Consider the following 19462-nt stretch of genomic DNA (forward strand, 5'->3'; position numbering starts at 1 on the left):
TCTGGATATTTGTATCAATAGCTGCGTTTCCATTACGCTTTCATGAGGAGTTTTGATATTGAAATTAGGGACACACCGAAATGAAAATTTGAGGCCGAAGCTGAATAAAATATAAACGCTTGGCCTAATACCGAATATCAAATGCGGTTGTTAAGTTTTTCACTATTTTTTTTAAATAGTGCATAAATAGCCTAGAATACATTTTTAGTTTTTTTTTAAAGAAAGTAAATGTTTATTGAATATTATGACATTATTTAAATGTAATTCATAAAAGAACATTTTTGATTTATAATAGGCCTTCAAATAAAACAAAACATGCATCCAAAAAACACTAAGGGGAGGTATGATGAAAAAAAATCACTTTATAATGGTTTTGCTACAGTGATATACATCCCTTTAGCCTCATTCAGAGGGCCAAAGTTGAATAAGTTCTGTTAGTCCCTATTTTGTAAAAACAAAGTCAGCTCCAAACGGGCGAGTTGGATTTTGCCCACGTTGGCAGGTGACGTCACCTAACACGCCTCCTAGAATGTGAGCTCCTCCCTCTCCTACTATCTTACAGCTAAAACAACCCTGCGGTTTAATATAGAATATATATTATACTTTATTGCCGTATATGTAAATGCAGACTGCACTACTGGATGCCTAAACTGCACTACTTTTTCTGCTGCCGATCGTGTTGGGAGTCACTGCTTGGAGCCACGGACCCATTGTTTACACACATCAGCTGTTAGCTCTCCGTGCTAATGCTACACCAGCCTATGCAGCGAGGCCCGGTGTAGTGTAAGGAGGAAACGATGAGGATGTTTACAGATTTGTGGCTCACAGCGCTAACAACGGACTCAGTTGTGGAAATGGACGGTTTCCAACTTTTACGCGGTGAGGAGAGAGTCTGGCTATGTTTGTGTGCGGAAAGGAGGAGCTGTCGCTTTTGCTGGTTCTGTAGCAACACGCACTTTTCCAACTCAAAATCACTGCACGTTGTTTGATTGCGTCATTGCGTCACGCTACTATTCGGTTTTGCTTTTGACTCACAAAACCAAAGGCCAAATGTTGTTTTTTTGCAATATTCGGCCGAATATATTCGGTGGCCAAATATTCGGTGCATCCCTAAATGAAATGTGTCACAAAAGCGCTATGGAAACTCCTTTTCCGCAAATACACGTCACAGGACGTGACTCTTCGAGTAAACATGACGCGGTACGCGTAAACAGAAGAGGAGACCGGAACATTTCTTAGCATTAGGCTTAAAGATGATTACTGCCACATTAGACGTGAAACAACAAAGGAATACAGACTGTTATAATGAGTTTCTGAGCATTTGTCTTTCTACAGAGAAGTCTCGCAGGATGAGATTTCACAAGAGTTACGAGGATCCTGCCCAAAACAACGTTCAATGGAAACACATTCAAAGAGCAGTTATTCTTTGACGACATTTAAAAATATCGCTCGTATTTTGCGAAAATCTGTAATAGAAACCCAGCTAGTGTCTATATTACTAAGTCAACAAATTGGTTCTTCATGTGTGTACTCGTAATTCTCCTTTAGCGTCCCATGGACATTTGTATTTCCTATTAGTCATGCACTTTTTCTCTAATTTTTAGCTGTTATCAGGTGATCCTTATGCAACAAGCCATGCAAAGATTTCCTCCATGATTTTATCAACAAAACATTTGCCTATAAGAACCTGATGAATATTAAGTCACACCAAATAAAGGAAGACCAAACTAGACATTGATAAGGCCTGGCCATGTTTGATGGGTGTCCTACGACATACTGGGTTTACCTCACATTCTGATAAAAGTATGTCCAACTTTGCTGGCAAACTGATGCCAGATTAAAAGGCATTTTAAGAAAACTCTGCCAGTTTACTCAAGATACAAGAATGGACACACCCTGAACAGTTCACTTGATTTTTTTGTGTCGGAACCGGCTTCTTTGGTATAAATGAGGTAAAGTGAAATAATAGCCAAGCTAAGCAGAAGCAGCCCTTGAAGATGCCTGAATCCCCGTTCAGAAACATGCCGGCAGAGATTTGTATCTGTTGGTCTTGTTTTGGTGAGTCTCTGTGGTGCCAGTGCTGCTGGTGTTTGACAGACACAAGTAAATCCACTGAGTTTCCAAGGTTACTTTATTGTGTGTTGAGTCAGTAAAAGGAGGCCCGTGTTTTGTTTGAGGACCAGAAACACAGATAGTAGAAACACTGGCAGCTCTTCATTTCTACATTTTTCATTCTTTTTTTAACTGATGATAAAAACAAAAACATGGTGAGCTGTGCTCTCTCTTTTCAAAATGTTTCTTCAGGGATTCAACAGAACAGGACAAGAAGGCTTTCAGATATGCTCATATTTTCATCTTCTGATGAACTTGAAACTAAGAAACATGGTTACTATTGGGAAATGTAATGTTTGGTCAAAGGACAGAAAAAAAATGGTATTGTGCATTTTGTTTTTTTATTAACTAAGTTGTTGAAACTCTGAAACTAGTTTCTCAAGTGTCTCTAGATAGAAGATAGATGGATAGGGCTGGGCAATATATCGAGATTCAAGTTATATCAAGTTTTCTGTTTTGGCGATATAGAAAAAGACAATGTCGCCTATATCGAGCTATACCTATATTTTTTAACTAAGTACAGTCAAACAGTGTCCTTTGCAATGTTTCCATTTTACTAAGATTTTGCATTAAAATACTTGTTTTAGGAGTCACTGCACCCTCTACTTCTCAGAACAGCATTTCTGAGTGCATTCTAACCCAGACCTTCCTCTAAACAAGCCACACTACACAACTCACTCACACGTGCTGTCCCTTAGAGGAGAAAAAACCAAAAGTGTCACATATTGTGCGGCTGTTTGTTAATAAATGTGCCGGTGTGGCATTTTTCCATCAGCAAATTTAACCCTGAATTATCTTTCTGGTAAGACTTTATTAAGTTTAAAATACTGAGATAATATCGTATATCACCATTTTGAGAAAAAAATATTGAGATATGGGTTTTGGTCTTTATCGCCCAGCCCTATAGATGAATGAAGATATTTTTGTTTAAATGGTAACTTAAATGACTTAATAACAGGATGTGTGCTATTAATAGCCAATATTAAAACAGTGAGTCCAGGTAAAGCTGTTCACCTCTTCACAGAGCCTTCACCAAAAGGCCCATTCATTGAGTTTAGGGCACAAGGTTACAGCAACAAATAAAGAGCAAGCAGTGCCATTAAAAATGCCAGGAATGTCCAACTGTTAGTTTAGCATTTTAGTGTGGCTCCACTCAAAGCTGAGAGGCAGAACAATTCCTCATTTGAGCTGCTAGACGTGCAGCGCTGGGCACACAGTCAAGAAGGACGTGCCATTTGTGGAAGCGGGTTTTACTTTCTGACCGTTCTGCCCATAATTATAAATGCACACACTGGTCATGGTCAGCTATGATTTAGGCCTGTGGTGTGATTGCTGGCAAAAATAGATTTAAGATTTTTTTTTTCCCTTCCTCCCCAGAGGAGCGCTGACAGTTGTGCCTGAACCTATGGCTGTCAGTATTTTTAAAACTCAGAATAGCCGATGCATTCTTTCAGCTTCCAGAATGCTGTGTGTGGATTAAGTGTAGGGGCCCTTGTCATTCGACATCTCTAGACGAGCCTTTTACAGCCGTAGGGGATGATAGTTGCTCTTTGTTAACTTGAACTCTTTATGTGATCACGTTAATGGACATTTAAGGTTTTCGTCCTCGATTCTTTCATGCAAATCAAATGAAAACAGCTGAACTTGCAAACAAGTATAAGAAGAACAATAAGGTTTAAGTCAATGATACAGAAATATTTTCCAACTCTTAGTTAGACCTAAAACACTTTGTATTGTCTTTTGGTTTAACAGTCAGTTCAACAACATGTATGTTACATAAATGTGTGACATGGCAGCCATGTTACTGAATAAGTAATGTTTGTTGATGATTTTAAATAGAGGTCGACTGATACGGGATTTTCAAAGGCCGATGCAGATACCGATTAAAAAAAGAAATTCATGATATCTAAAGCCGATTTTGGAAGCCGAATTGAAACACTCATATGATGTCAATGCATATATTAGAAATTAAATTAAATACACCAATAGAACTCTTAACATTTATTGAACTTTAAATATACCCGTACACAACCAAGTAAAACTAAAATCCTTATCCTATTAAGGATATAATAGGATAAGGATGTTTGATCATGCACTATTATATTATATCCTTATTGTATTATATTGGCTTTTTATTTGTAAGCCTATTATTACCTTTTTTGTTCTTGTATATTCATACATCCGAATGGATATTTTTTATGTTCTTTCTTTTTTCTTTTAATGGCTACTCTAAAGTGCTAATATATACATATATATATATATACATATTTATTTATTTTTTTAATGTTTTTACTGATGGTTTTAAATGTTTTCGCTGCTAATTCTAATGTTCTTATTGATTTTTAAGCTATTGAATGTTTTTTGTTGCACTTTTTGATCATGTAAAGAACATTGAGTTACTTGGTGCATTAAATGTTTTATACAAATACAAAGTGGCCTTGCCTAAGCGGGATAGACTTTATAATATTAATAATAATGATAATAGACTTTACGCTATAAGTTTAATGTTAATACCTATCTTGGATGGATGGTTGAATGAAAAAATCTGACTCGCAAACTCATGATAGATCCACTTTAATCATGTTTTTCCTTTAACTGGGGTCCATAAACCAAAATGTAATTTTTGGTCTTATAACAAAGTTATTATACTGTACGATAAAGTGTTCTTGGGCAAGACATTGAACCCTAAAGTACAAACAGATCATACATGTTTTAAAAAAATGACTCAACCTGGAATGAATCTAAAAACTTGTTGAGTCAGCTTGTGTAATAGTTTCATTAAATATGTTTTTTTTATTTCCTCCTCTGTCAAAGTCATCAAATAGAAAAAGAAAGACCGCTTGTGATCGTACACAAACCAGTGTTATTCATAACATTCCAATGATGGTTATTGTTAAATCATCCATTTTGGTTCTAAGTTGAGTAATGGTAAAAAAAAACAAGTTTAATAAAGAAGCGAAAACCCAGAAAAATAAGTGAGTTTTTTTTTTTTTTTTTTACAATTGGTCCATTAAGAGTTAAAGTAGCTCACCTAAGACTTGGAGACATTTTTGAATAACAAAGCAAACATTTTTCTTTTCCACTGTTCTGTTCTTCTCATTAAAGGGATCTTCATTCCTCTCCCGTGTCTGAACACGGTGCCAAGTATGTTGACATAATCCACCGTCTTTGATCTTGCTCCCAAACGCTGTTACCTTTCAAACCTGACATTTGCTCAGCTCTAACCTGACAAAGCAAACCATGCACTCTCATCAGGTTTTTACAACCATTACATATTAACAGTTGTAAACATGCATTCGTGAAAATACTTTGACTTTCCTCCACATTTACCGTTGCTCGGGTTCTTTTTTACTTCCATTTCTTGGCGGCGTGGATCAGTTTGTGCAGTCAGGCTGTCGCATTTCAGGGTGCGGTTTAGATTAGAGGTCTGGCTGCAGCTACCCCCCCCCTCGCTACCCCCCCATTCCCCTCTCTGTGACTGCCAATACATAATTTACTTAATGAAACCCTGCCATTCCATTTAGATTGGAGATTTTTTTTGCAGATGTTGACAGGGAAGGGCTTTGCGAATTATTGCAAGTGTTCACTCCTGCATTTTTGATGAATGTTTTGCTAGTTGTGAATGAGGCGACGTGTGTGTGCGCGCGCGTGCGTGTGTGTGTGTGTGTGTGTGTGTGTGTGTGTGTGTGTGTGTGTGTGTGTGTGTGTGTGTGTGTGTGTGTGTGTGTGTGTGTGTGTGTGTGTGTGTGTGTGTGTGTGTGTGTGTGTAGGGGGGTGTAACAGTTGTCTTTGTTTGTGGAGCTGGTGTCTAGATGCCCGTGGTGGAACAGTGTGGGTTACAGTCGAGCAAGTGTTGCGATTGAAACAGAAACGCCGGTGCCACATTATTATTCTGACAGAAACGCATTCTTCCCACGACTCTGATCCACTGAAGCCAATCAATAGAAAAGCATTGTTTGAGCGGAAAATCTGTCCATCATAGCCACCGCCCCCCCCCGCCTCAGCCCTGAAACCAAAAACCTACCTTTCACCTTAAATTAGTCGTACGACTAAAACTGGCCAATAATGCAGTTCTGTGTTGTTCCTAATATGAAACCAAGCCTTTGACGTTGAGATTATCAGAGCTGAAGAGAAAAAGAAAAGTGGCCAAGGCCTTGAGCGTAAAGTTTTCAAACTCTTCTTACTTGAGAAGCCATTAAGTTAACTGTCATGTAGGGCTACACCCACACACACACACACACACACACACACACACACACACACACACACACACACACACACACACACACACACACACACAGAGCATAGGAAGCGTGGAGACGCAGCATGAGGAGGGGGTTGTTCAGGAATGTTCAGGGTCTCCTCTGCTCATACGCTCCTGCCTACTTGGCTCGAGCTTCTCCCACGCCAGCAGACGGGCACAGTTGCACGCATAAGCATACACACACACACATACATACACACACACACGTACACACGACACATTTAGGGCAGATCTACCCACAGATATGACACGTCCAAAACATCCTCCACAGCTTTCACAGAGCTTTACATTACCTGAAAGACCCACTCCTGGGTCACCTTCATCATTTGGACTTTCTCAAATGGGGGTACGTGTACCCCTAGGGGTATGCATTGGCACTACAGGGGGTAGTAGAGAGAGGGAGTGGAAAATTAACAAATAAAGTGTCACCCCAGGCGTGATATGACTGGAAATAATAAAAATTATAGAAATAAATCTACTCAGAGCCACGAAATCGGTGTTTTTCAACCTTGGGTCGGGATGCAATGTGGTGTCGCCTGGAGTTTAAATGGGGACGCCTAAAATTTCTGAAAAATATAAATAGATTTTTTAATTTTTGATTTATTATTCGTTTCTTAATAAAAACAATAATTTCCCTTTGTGAAATATAAATCTAGCTCAACTAAAATGCAGTAAAAAAAATTATATATATATTTATATATATATATATTATATTTTATATATGTATTTTATATATACATATATTTTATATATACATATATTTTATATATGTATTTTATATATACATTTATAAAAAAATGTTTTTGGGGTTGCTAGAAATTCTTGATATAAAATTGGGGTCACGATCTATAAAATGTTGGGAACCACTGCACTAAATACTGTTTCCTTCCACTTATTTACAAAATGAGATTCTTTAAAATGTGTGTTAACACTCGTTCATTCCATCATTATGATTTATAGCGGTTTTTAAATTGTTTTCTAAGCAAAATGTTGTTGTCAGACAAAGGAGGGACTTGGGCCATAGAAGTTTGACTTGGACTCGGTGTTTCTCACACGTTGCAGATGTTTGAGAGGAAACGGGCAGTGCATTTTGTGATTTTGCCCTCAAACCTGCAGGCTCACTCGTGCGCCCAGACGGCTCCTCTGGATTACCCCCGTTAGCTTCCTGTGCTTTTTACACCCTCTGTTGTTTATTGATTTCATTTATGGATTCTGTTAGTTATCTGCTATCAAGGGCACAGCACTTTTCCTCCCTCGTGGGCTCATCCTGAAGCAGAAACGAAGGGAAAGTGAGGAGGAAGTGGATGACAATGTAAAGCATTTCCATTGTGGCTCAGTTTCTTGGGCTTCCACAGAGTTTTCCTCCCAGCGTGTATCTCTCTCTCTCTCAGTAGAGAAAAGCCAGACTTCAGGAAGAAAAATCCATAGACAGGCCAGAGCAGCTCCAGTTAGCGTGTCTGTCTGATAAAGCCGACTTTGATGGCAGTGATAGTCCAGACGCCAGCCTAAATGTGGCCTGCTCAAGGTTTAGAATCAGCCTGTGGGAGTTGTTGTCTGCAGAATTAAAGCCTTACCAAGGGCTGAGCAGGAAGAGGAGGTTTTTTTTCCTGAAGGTGGTTCAACTACTATGTTTAATTCTGTGAATGGGAGGTGATAGTTTTGGATTTATAAGAACCATGTGATTTCTCTCAAACAATCAGTAAAATCAAAGTGCTGGTCGTATGAAACTAAACTAAGCTAAAATCTGATTAAAAATGTACCAAAAAACAATAGTACTGTATACCGACCATCTAAAAGTTTTGTTAATAGTTTCATTTATTGTAATTGTTGTTTTTTCCTCAATAAATTTTAAATTAGGGCTGGGACTTTAATGCAGTTAATCGTTTTTGGGTTTTTTTGCACTCCAAAGGGGGCGGAACCTTTCTCATTGCACGAGTTCCTGGTAAATACATAATACTGATGCACAGACTACAATACAAGACGGGAGACTCCAGGGAGACGTTGTTGCTGTGCTTTGTTTGTCTAAGAAACACCAGATAGAAAATAAAGCCCAGTTGTGTGAAAATTGTGCAAGAAATAGTTTTTGGATCACCTTAGCTTTGCAGCTTCTGCTAGCACTTCAATGCTAAACATGTAGCAGCTAGCACCTCAATGCTAAACATGTAGCAGCTAGCATCTCAATGCTAAACATGTAGCAGCTAGCACTTCAATGCTAACCATATAGCAGCTAGCATCTCAATGCTAAACATGTAGCACCTAGCACCTCAATGCTAAACATGTAGCAGCTATCACCTCAATGCTAACCATGTAGCAGCTAGCATCTCAATGCTAAACATGTAGCAGCTAGCACTTTAATGCTAAACATGTACCAGCTAGCACTTTAATGCTAACTATGTAGCAGCTAGCAGGGACAACGGTCCTAGTGGGAGCAGACAGCGTCTCCACTCTGACAGGGTTCAGAGCCAAAATGAATAAGTTCATGAGTGACAAATGAACAAAGTCAGTGGATAAATGATTATAGGTGACAGTCGAGGATGTGGGCGGGGCTAGAAGCGCTGTTACAGATAGCATCGTCTGACCCAACTACTATGTAGAAAGACTATTTCAAACTAAATTCATCAACTTCATCAGTTGTTCTGTTTATTTCATGATATCCACAGATATTCTAACTATTTTACACTCTTCACTTTCCACTTCTCTGTGAAGTGCTACTTTTTTATTTTGATACAAAAAAATATGTTTTAAAAAGTTTACAAAAATCCTGTAAAGCACGATTATAGCTTAGTTAAATTTAAGTTAGTGCTTTGTGATCAATGCAATCATAATATTTTTTATTCATAATACACATTATGTTAGCACTCAGTGATGAAAATAATAACACTTTTGTTTTTTAAGCTCATTTATTGTTTTCAATGATTCAGTCATAGACCAAATACATTTAAACTGAAAAATGTTGCTTCTCCTGTAAAATATTATGTGATTAATTTACATTAATCAATATTAATCAATTACAAAGTCCCTAATTAATTTAAAAAAATGTTAATCAAGTCCCACCACTAGTGTAAATAAATATGTAACAGGTTCTGATTTTCCACATATTTCTAGCTTCATATCTACCGACTCGTTGTAGAAATGACATTGATGTCTAGTTTAAAATGGTGATACATGTTAGGTTTTAATGATAGAGCATGAAGCCAATGATTCTGACCTGTTCAAATGTCAGTGCAGCTGCTTAACCATCAGTGATCACTTCGAAGAAATGATCCCATAAGTGTGGGCAGGCACTTCTGAAACCAAACATCCACAGAAGTCACTAAATATAAAAACTAGCAATTCCAGAATTACCTCACTTTCCCCGATCGAGTTGAGTGTTCTTTTGAAACATCACCAAATGTTGCTCTTTCCATTTCCCTGCAAGTGTTTCTGCTTTTACTGAAAATGAATATTTACCCTTAAAAAATTTTTTTTAAAAATGAAAAAACGTTTGAAGTAGCCAAACTGAAAGAAAAACAGCAGGAAGTCAAATGAAAAGGTCATAAACAGCGAGAAAAAGCATGAGTCATCGGTAAGAGAAATAGACTCCTGTGGTTGTTGTGCTACATTATTGTTGATTTAATGCATTGAACTGTTTATTCTGTAAATGGGAGCTAAGCTAAGACTTGAAATCTCCGTGGTTACCAACACTGGCACGGATAGAAGGAGCTCACATTCTGGTGACTACGTTCTGGTATTTATAAGCAGATTTCCAAGAGGTCAAATACAGTAGTTACTCATTTGTGTATAGCGTGTTCTGTGTGTGTGCGTGTGTGTGCGTGTGTGTGTGTGTGTGTGTGTGTGTTGCTTTCAGTGTCTGCTTTATATCCTGACTAACCTTGGAAGGTGAACTAACTTATTTACAATGTTGAAACAAAGAATATCAGGGAGGAATGGATTGATGGATGATTGTCGAATGAATGAATGAATGAACTGACTTTGATATTTGTACATTGTAAGATTTCTTATCTGACAATTCTAAATACATTTCTTCTTGTAATTTTAAATGGTAATTTATTTGATATAGCGTGCTTATGACATTTTTGTAACAACGTACCAGTATATTTTTATTGAGATGTTCCTTAAATAACTATGTTTAAAATTTTTACTAATTCCGAATCGGGGTATAGCCAATCCTGTTTTTTGTTTGTTTAATTGCCTTTCCTGAATTAGTCGTAATTGCTGACATACTAAAATTATGTGAAAAATATGGATAAATGAATTCAAATATTGTAATTGCAAGATGAAACGGTACGCTCGTACCAGGCATGACCAATCGGGAACAAGCAGCCCTGTAACATCAGATTTCATCACACAACAATTTGCGCAATACGTCACATGCCCATGTTTATCTCTTTCAAATGCTTACTATTCATATCCATGCTGTTTGATAAGAGAAATAATGGTGACAGTGCTTGATATAGAGGGTTTTCACTATACGTCACGTTCTGGGCAGGAACCCAGATGCGCGGCCATATTGGAGGCACTCAGAGGTAAACACTGTGAATGATTGATGACTGAAACCACAGAAAAGCTCCTCAAAATGTGTTATAGATGCAAAGTTCATAGAGGGAAGGACTTGGTCTGCAGGAAAGGGCACGATATTTGGAAAAGCTCAGGTTTATTGGTGGTGCTGGTCCATACGAGTCGGCTCCCTTGTCTTGGATCAATGACGACCCAGAGAGTCTTCCGTCTATTGCGTATCCTGATATGCTCAACTACCTGGTTTTAACCCTAGCACATGGGTCATCCTTTTGATAAAGATCAGACCTTTTACCTGGAATACAATGAGAAATACAGCACATTTTAGCTCTACATTTTAACAACTGTAGCAGGCTATTAAATGTGATTATATTAAGTCAATAATGCCACATGCAGTAGCTTAGTATGAATTATATTATTATCATCACACTGGAAAATTAGTTAAGAGCCGCTGCTATAAACAATCAAAAAATATCAGAAAGAAATGGGCCGAAACAAATTTGGATGTTGTCCAGATTTTTGCCTCGTAGATCCTGGTTTAGCTTCGCTAACCACAAGCCCCTCCTTTCCTCCAAAACTCCAAATGTTTTTCACGATCTGACCGATTGGTGCAGCCAAAAACACGGCAATAATTCACTATTTGCTTTCGTTCAACGTTCGGGATCTGCTTTGTTTACCTGCTGAGTACCTCTAATATGGCAACTTCCGGTTTGGTGATGCGCCATGAAAACCCTCTATTCTCCAAAAACATATACGTGATGGTACATTAATTGTCATTTAGCTGTTTGTGTTTCAGGAAGTTAATTTCATAGTTAATGTTTTGCAGGAAATTCTAAAAAAGTGATGAGAAAACAACTGTGGAGCAGAAATATCACTTTGTCTCAAAGCAGCGAATCAGTGGTCAGGGCTGTGAGGTAAATATGGTCAAATGTACATTGAATTAGTTCAACTTTTATTTTGAAAGAGAACTTGAACTGGTTTAGAGGTGAAGTTTTAGTTTAAAAAAACAAGGCAGTAGGCTGAGGTTGGCTACTCTGACTGGAGGGCGAGTCTGGATAATTAGTGGTAAGTACACAAAAATGAAGGCTTGGATGTTTTAATGGCAATCCATGCTGATGATCCAGTAATACTTTTAAAAACAGCATGAAAAGGAAAGGGGGAGAGGCAGAAAAGTACTGCCCCAGGGTAAACACGGCTCTGCAGCCTTGGAGTGAGATGAATAGTAGTCCGAGTGTCAGGGACAGGCAGACAAACAACAGCCTCCCCCCAAGCTCTGTGGACACCCCCATTTATCATACTTCATCTAGTCCTGATCCATCGCTACTCATCTACATCTACATCATCTACATCTACTCTTTCCTCCAGAGCTTTGCCCCAAAGATAGGAAAGAAAGAAGGAAGGAAAAATAAAATTCTAATGCCAAATGTTAGATTTTTTTTTCATCGCCCCTCGTAATTATTTCATCACATCCAGTATGATTTTTTTTTTTTTTTTTTACATCTTTACAACTGCAGCATAAAATGTTTATTTAAATTTAATTTAACTGAAAATAACTCACATCATTCTATATTCATTGTTTATTTTTTGATAATGATTCTCATTCACTCACAGTTTTGTTTATGTTCTTTTTTTTTATTTACTTTTGGGAATAATATTTTATTTTATTCAAATTTAACATATTTAAAAGGAAAAAAAACTTTCTTTATTTGTTGATTTTTGATTTTTGTTGTATATAATTTTCTGGTGGGCACTGTTTAATGTAATGGGGGGGGGGTTGTTTGTTTTTTAAATATTATATTTTGATTTATTCATTTATTTTTGTTTGCTTTTTTATTTCATTTCGATTAATTGCATTAATTCCATTTGTCATCTGAACAAATGTCTTAGACTTAAACAGGATTGGTCTGAGCTAAATAAATGTATACATGGAGCACATTAGCATCTCAACGAATAAATGTAAGGGAGATTCATTGAAAAAATACATAGTTTGATCCATAATTAATAATCATAGTCAATAAATAATAGAACTTCTACACAGGGAGATTTGTAAACCAGCAAATTTAAACTTCCTGTAATTTACTAACTTACTGGCTGCGGGAACAGGAAGTGAATCTATCGTCATTCTTTAAGTTCAAGAGTGACACTAAGAGAAGAGGCTTTTGAGCATAAAATAACAATAATAACATGCACTGCTATTCTAATGGGTAAACGAAGCTGTTAAAAGGTGGCGGGGTTAAATGGATGCAGAGCAGCAGTAATTGCTTCCAGCCACCGTGGCTCCGCCCACAGCAGACTCTTAAAGAGCAAACATGGCGTGTAAATGGTTGGGTGTCTGGGCTGTGGTTTAATGAAGGGACACACGCCCTGGCTTTACCGCCTTGCGTCTGAACTTTAAAGTGACCTTTAGCTTGGGTGGATCTACATTAGTTGGTTTTATACTAATCATTAATCCTGGACCTACAGTCTCTTCAGATAAACATCTGCAAACAACTGGAAGTTGTGTTGACGTAAAAGGTTCAGCAGTAGTTGTTACACTAGAGCATTGAAAGTAATGTAATCTGCGTCCTGTAGTTTCTGATCTGTGCACCTAAAACTGAGAGCACAAATATAGGACAAAAACAGGCATATGAAGCTGGATTTCCTCCTTTGCAAAGCGATGCATGTGCCCCAAGCCGCACGTACACGTTAAACACAACAGCAGCAGGAAAAGGCCTGGCTCTCTGTGCTCATTGTCTCCTGTGAGGCTTAACATTAAATTCATTTCTAACCTTTGTCCCTCTCATTCCTCTTCCTGGTTCACAGCCTCACTGGCCTCTTTGTTCTGTGTGAAAACTAGTGCACACTGTTAACTTATGGTGACCGTTTGGCCCTTTGTGTCTGCAGTAAGTTTCAAAGTGCGTCACCTCGATGTGTGGCCTTCATTCGATTTGAGACGACAGCGAGTTGGAAATAAGGCCTTAGTGTGGTGGAGCGGTGGTACGGTGCAGTAAACGCTGAGCTCAGAGCGGAGGAGCTGTAGTGGAATTCACTAATGGCACATGTATGTAGGGGCCCCCGATGAGAGAGAGAGTCATTTTGGCCATCAGTGTGTGTGTGCAAACACACAGAGAGCCTATCTGCAGCTCCCCCTTTACACGCACACACGCACGCACACACACACACACACACACACACACAGACACACGCACACACACACAGACACACACACACACACACACACACCTTGGACCAGCAGACGTTCTGTCTGTGCACATTTGGTTAACATTTGTTCTAATCTTTGAATAAACTTTAATGCTGTGGGTCACTTGGTTAGAGGGAGGTGAACAAGGCGTTTAGTTGCAGAGTTGATGTGTTTCTGTGATGCTCCACCTTAAAGGCGTTTGTTAATAGGGCGGGCGGTCATTAATCCCAGCGAGCAGAACGACTGAAAGGAATGGGGCCACAGGCCCCGGCTCCAAATCCTGTGCCAGTCGACTCTCTGAAGCAAAATAATGGCATCACTCTGTGTGTGAGTTAATGGGAGCTGATAGCATGAAGGCTGGGGGGTCAGGGGGTGACAGGCTTGTGCTAAATTGTCAGGGAGCTGAATGCCGTCCCTTGGCCCGCAGCAGGGAGAGGAGTTGGGTGAGGGGGAGGGGGACCCCCTGCCTGGCCCTCTGCTGTCACCCCCACTTGTATGGAATGTGAGGAAGACGAGGAAAGAGGAGAAGGGGTTTTCCAGAGTCCTGCTATAGTGAAGGATGGAGAGATCTAGGCGCGCTGCACATTTGCTTTATATTCACACTCTTCTACAAACTTAGGTTGCATTCACACCAACGGATCCTAGAGCGGTTAGAACACTCTTAAGATCCGTTTGCTCTGTTAGTCCTCATTTGATCAGTGTGAACACGCAAACCTAGTCTATAGCGGATCCAACAGGAGAATTCTAGAGCGGTTGTTTCTGTTGGAAAGTCTAGAACGATTAGGAACGCCGTGAACAGGCAGTTTTGACGATGGCGTAGAGCGCACGGCATTGTGGGAGAGCTGGCGGTGGGCAAACCAGGGTTTTAAAAGCACAGCAACTTGTTGCTGCTCTTTGTTGAACGTTGGTAAAGAACAAACGGAGAAGAAGGAAGTTTCTGACACACATAGATGAGAGAATCTTCTTCAGGTTTCTGTTTCTCTGCCTAGAGAAGTCTCTACTCCAGTAACATGGTTAGCTCATGGAACTGAAGTTGTTCTCTGAACGCAAACCGAGCCAAACCAAGATGATAACGTTATCACCTGCCCTATTCCGAACGTGTGCACAGCTAAACCGGTGTGAAGACACCCTTAGTGTCTTTAAAACAAGTGGTTTCCATTTCATATTGTCAGGCTCTTTGTGCCACTTTTTCTTTGTTGTTTGTATGTTAGAAGGCTCACCTGAACTGTTTCCTTATGAGGAGTGAATTAGCAGTTAGAGATCAATGCCATTTATTAATGTGTTTTATGATGTTCTGGACTTTGCCCTTTGCTAGCGTTGTGTTAGTCAACATCAATGAGACGTCTTGGTAGCTTGTTTAAAACAGTGTAAAAACCAGCTGAAAGGTGTACTCCTGATATACCTGTGTGTGTGTGTGTGGTGAAGATGGAAGTGTGCCCAGGGAGCAGTAACTCGTGTGGAGTGCAGAGCGCTGTCACTGAATAGAGTTCACAAGCTGCAGCCATGAAAGCTGAATTAAAGGATCTGATTTAGTGCAGTTTGACTGTTCACACAGCTACAAGCTGACAAGATTGAATCCAGTTTGCACTGAAAGAACCCATGAGTGTCTTTGTGACTGTGGTGTGTTTCCATCAGGCTGGTCAGTGTTTAGTTATGACAGTGTCCTCTAGAGGCTGTTAGAGGAAGTGCAGGTCTGGAGCAGCATTGACCTGACTGCACCCTCCAGCTCAGGTTATGTATAGTAGCCCGTGTGTGCAGTGGTATTTATACGTGGCTTAGATTTCAATACAGTGGCTCCCTCAGTATTTATAGCGCTGCCATCTGCTCGGAACAATAAAACTAGATCCCTGAAAACCCAAACCTTCCTTTTTACAAGCTCTGTTTACTTTTGTTTATGTTTCACCTAATGGTTATTTCTTGTTTCTCTCTAGATGCCAGTATGTCGCCGGACTCGCCCAAGCAGAGCCACTGGTGCAACGTGGCGTACTGGGAGCACCGCACACGCGTGGGTCGCCTCTACACCGTCTACGAGCACTCTGTCAGCATATTCTATGATCTACCTCAGGGCACAGGCTTCTGCCTGGGCCAGCTTAACCTGGAGCACCGAAGCAGCACAGTTCAGCGCACACGGGGGAAAATCGGCTACGGGATCCTCCTCAGCAAGGAGCCCGATGGCGTTTGGGCGTACAACCGCAGCGAGCACCCCATTTTTGTCAATTCGCCAACTCTGGACGTGCCGAACAGCAGAACTCTGGTGGTGCGAAAGGTGATGCCTGGATACTCCATCAAAGTGTTTGACTATGAGCGCTCGTGTCTGCTGAGGCACAACACGGACGCGGAGCTGCTGGACGGACCTTACGACCCCAACAGTGTGCGGATCAGCTTCGCTAAAGGCTGGGGCCCCTGTTACTCTAGACAGTTTATTACCTCCTGCCCCTGCTGGCTGGAGATTCTCCTCAACAACCACAGATAACACACATGGACTCCACAAACTATCCCAAATATCATCTACCTAGATTTAATATAAAGTTTTATATATTATAAGAAATATATATTATACTTGTAAATATGGAGTCATTTTTACAATGTAATTATTTATGTATGGTGCAATGTGTATATGGACAAGAGGAAAACAAGCAGAAGATGCACTTTGGCATATATATATACATATATATATGTGTATATATATATATATATATATATATATATATATATATAAAGAATATTTCTATACCAATTTGAAAAATTACACAGCAAAATTAGAATGAGCCTGGATTTGGTGTATAGTTTTCTTATACAGATTATATCCAGACTAAAAGCTAACACCATTCACACATTGATAATAAAGTATTCATATAATGATTCTCTTGCTCTGGTTGTGTCATTAGCTTATTAATTACATCATAATTGAAACATCTTGATATTGACTGTGTTCACATGGTAAGTATACATTATATACACTGTCAGTGGTAGATGATCCATGGATACCCAACGTTCCAAAAGCAACTGTAAGGAGCTCCACCCTGAACAGGAACAATGATTCCGCGTCTCCCTTTACATCCGGATGCAATCGGAATGCAATTGTATTGAAAGACCCTGGATTATCTTGGTATGTCTCTGTGACAGGAAATCATGAGCTAAATGCAATGGGAGGGGTATGTATATGTAGCTAAAGTCCATCAGTTGCAGGAGTTCTATAGGGTCACTGTACTGCACGTTTTGTTCTGTTAAGTCAAAGGAGACTGAATATGACATTCCAGACCAGACTGACTCCAGGGGTGGACTGGGACAAGAATTCCACCCTGGCATTTTCTGTCCAGACCAGCCCACTAAATTATCAGAGACACCATGTAGAAGCCGTTATTAAGTCAGTGATTCTCAACATGAGGCTCTTTATGTCTTAATTTTAATTATTATTCCCCCAGAAAACCTTAACCTTTGTACCTATTTTTTTGACAATTTTGCAACTTCCTTTCTCCCATTTTTGACACTTTTTTTTTCAGACTTTAGCTCCTTTTGCCAATAAATATCACTTTTCTCAAGTTTTTTTTGACACTTTTATTCAATTTTTGTCCTTTTTTCAATTTTTTGGCCACTTTTCATCAAAATAAGCTAACTTTTGCCCAACAAATACCACTTGTTTCTTTTTTTCCCTATTTTGCTTCTTTTTATTTCATGTTTTTGCCCTTTTTCACTCATGTTTGTCACATTTTGCCTATTTAAGCTACCTTTTGCCATTACATATCACCTGGTTCCTCTTTATTTGCCCATTTTTTGACCAATTGTTGTTTCCACTTATGGACCATTTTTGGCCACCTGTTCCCATGTCTGCCTCCACTCGCTCATCAGAAAAAAAAATTGCAGAAGGGCCCACTTTGGGTTGACGGCCCACCGGATGATGCCCTTTTTGCTTAGTAGGAGTTCAGTAGTAACTTCATTATCTACACCATGGAGGTAATATTTTCACCAGCGTTTGTTTGTTTGCAGTATTACTTCAGAAGTATGTGACAGATTTTGACTTATTAAGATAGTCCATACACCATGGAAGATTCCATTAATTTTTGGGGGGACCCAGATTAATTTACTAATTCTGGATCATCATTGGCAAAATTTCAAAAATTTGTATCTTGGTTTTTAATTTACCAAATATCTATGAAATTTGACTTATTTATGTCAGGATGGTTCTTTAATTACCAAGTTTCATCCAGATTTCATAGCATTTTTTAGTTCTTACATTTTGGACCTTTATTAAATGGGATATAATTTTCTTTACAAGCCTTTAAAGTGTGAATGATCATCGTACCATGATCAGGATCATTGATCCAAATAACTGTCAATATCTGACAAAGAGGAGATTTGGCACTTGGTGGAAATTTGATTATACAGTCAGTTATTTACAGTCCAAATCCTCCCTTTTAAAAGTCTACATACACACTCTAGTCTATACTTCACCTTGGTTAGTGTTTCTCTGGATATTTGGACAGAGAAGTATCAAAGACTTTTGATCCTGCAGCATCAACAGTATTAGGTGTACAACTAAGACGTATTTTACCTGATCCAGATGTCTGAGGGTCCTAAGGAGCCCCTGGTAATGTGGAATGAGCTGAGACGGTGTCATTGGAGGAAATGAGGGAACATCCGTCCATCACCTTTTCTGATCTGTGCAGCCAGCTCGTCTCGTACTGGACGCTGTAGCTGACCGTGGTGAAACCACCACAGTGATCCTGGAATGTATTCAGAGAAACCAAGAGTTTTTACAAGCCTACTGGAATCTTAAAAACTAGGGCCAAGCTGGATGTGGTTTAGCTGGCTTCCTTTATAATTGCTGGTATTGGGTTCTCAGGTTAGCGGTGATGGTGGAGGGGGGGTAGGAGGGTGTATGTTGTGGGAGTTTCTCCCATCATTCAGCAATAGAAGCTCTCAGTGACACTGGGGTTTAATGAGCCCTAGATGTGCAGATAGAATGATCCCTGTGTTTAAAGTGGGACCTTCATGTCCATGTTGAAAACCCTTCTTCTGCAGTATGTTTCTCTGTCTCAGACTGCCTCCTCCAGGCCCGCTGACTGTCTGGAGCCAAGACTGTGTAGAGTTCAAACAGCAAAGAGGAGTGGCTCCACTCCACCTCTGTCTCTGCCTTCGCTCTCTTACAACTGGGGGCCATTATCCCGCTCCTTTGTGTCTCTGTTATGGGAAAAGGGCCCACATCACCACTGGAGAGGAACTGGCAGACAATTATATGGGGTGGCCAAGAGCTGAGACATAGTGAGCAGATTACTCAAGCCACCACAGAGCCAATGAGAGGGGGCCTAATTAGGCAGGGCGGGGGAGGGGCCAAGCGACAACACATATCCTGGAGGAGAGCTGGAATAGTTGTGGCAGGAGGAGGACTG

General features: G+C 39.6%; 1 protein-coding gene across 2 annotated transcripts in view; it reads left to right on the plus strand.

Annotated features, from left to right (window-relative positions):
- Window positions 1-16902, plus strand: part of smad6b (SMAD family member 6b) — a 39995-nt gene extending 23093 nt beyond the window's left edge. For both annotated transcript variants that reach the window (XM_028451486.1, XM_028451487.1), the window contains one exon: window positions 16004-16902. In XM_028451486.1, the coding sequence (XP_028307287.1) occupies window positions 16004-16545 (542 nt within the window). In that variant the 3' untranslated portion in view covers window positions 16546-16902. The remainder of the gene's footprint in view (window positions 1-16003) is intronic.
- Window positions 16903-19462: the final 2560 nt, after the last annotated feature.

This window comes from Gouania willdenowi, chromosome 6, assembly GCF_900634775.1.
Source record: "Gouania willdenowi chromosome 6, fGouWil2.1, whole genome shotgun sequence".
NCBI lineage: Eukaryota > Metazoa > Chordata > Actinopteri > Blenniiformes > Gobiesocidae > Gouania > Gouania willdenowi.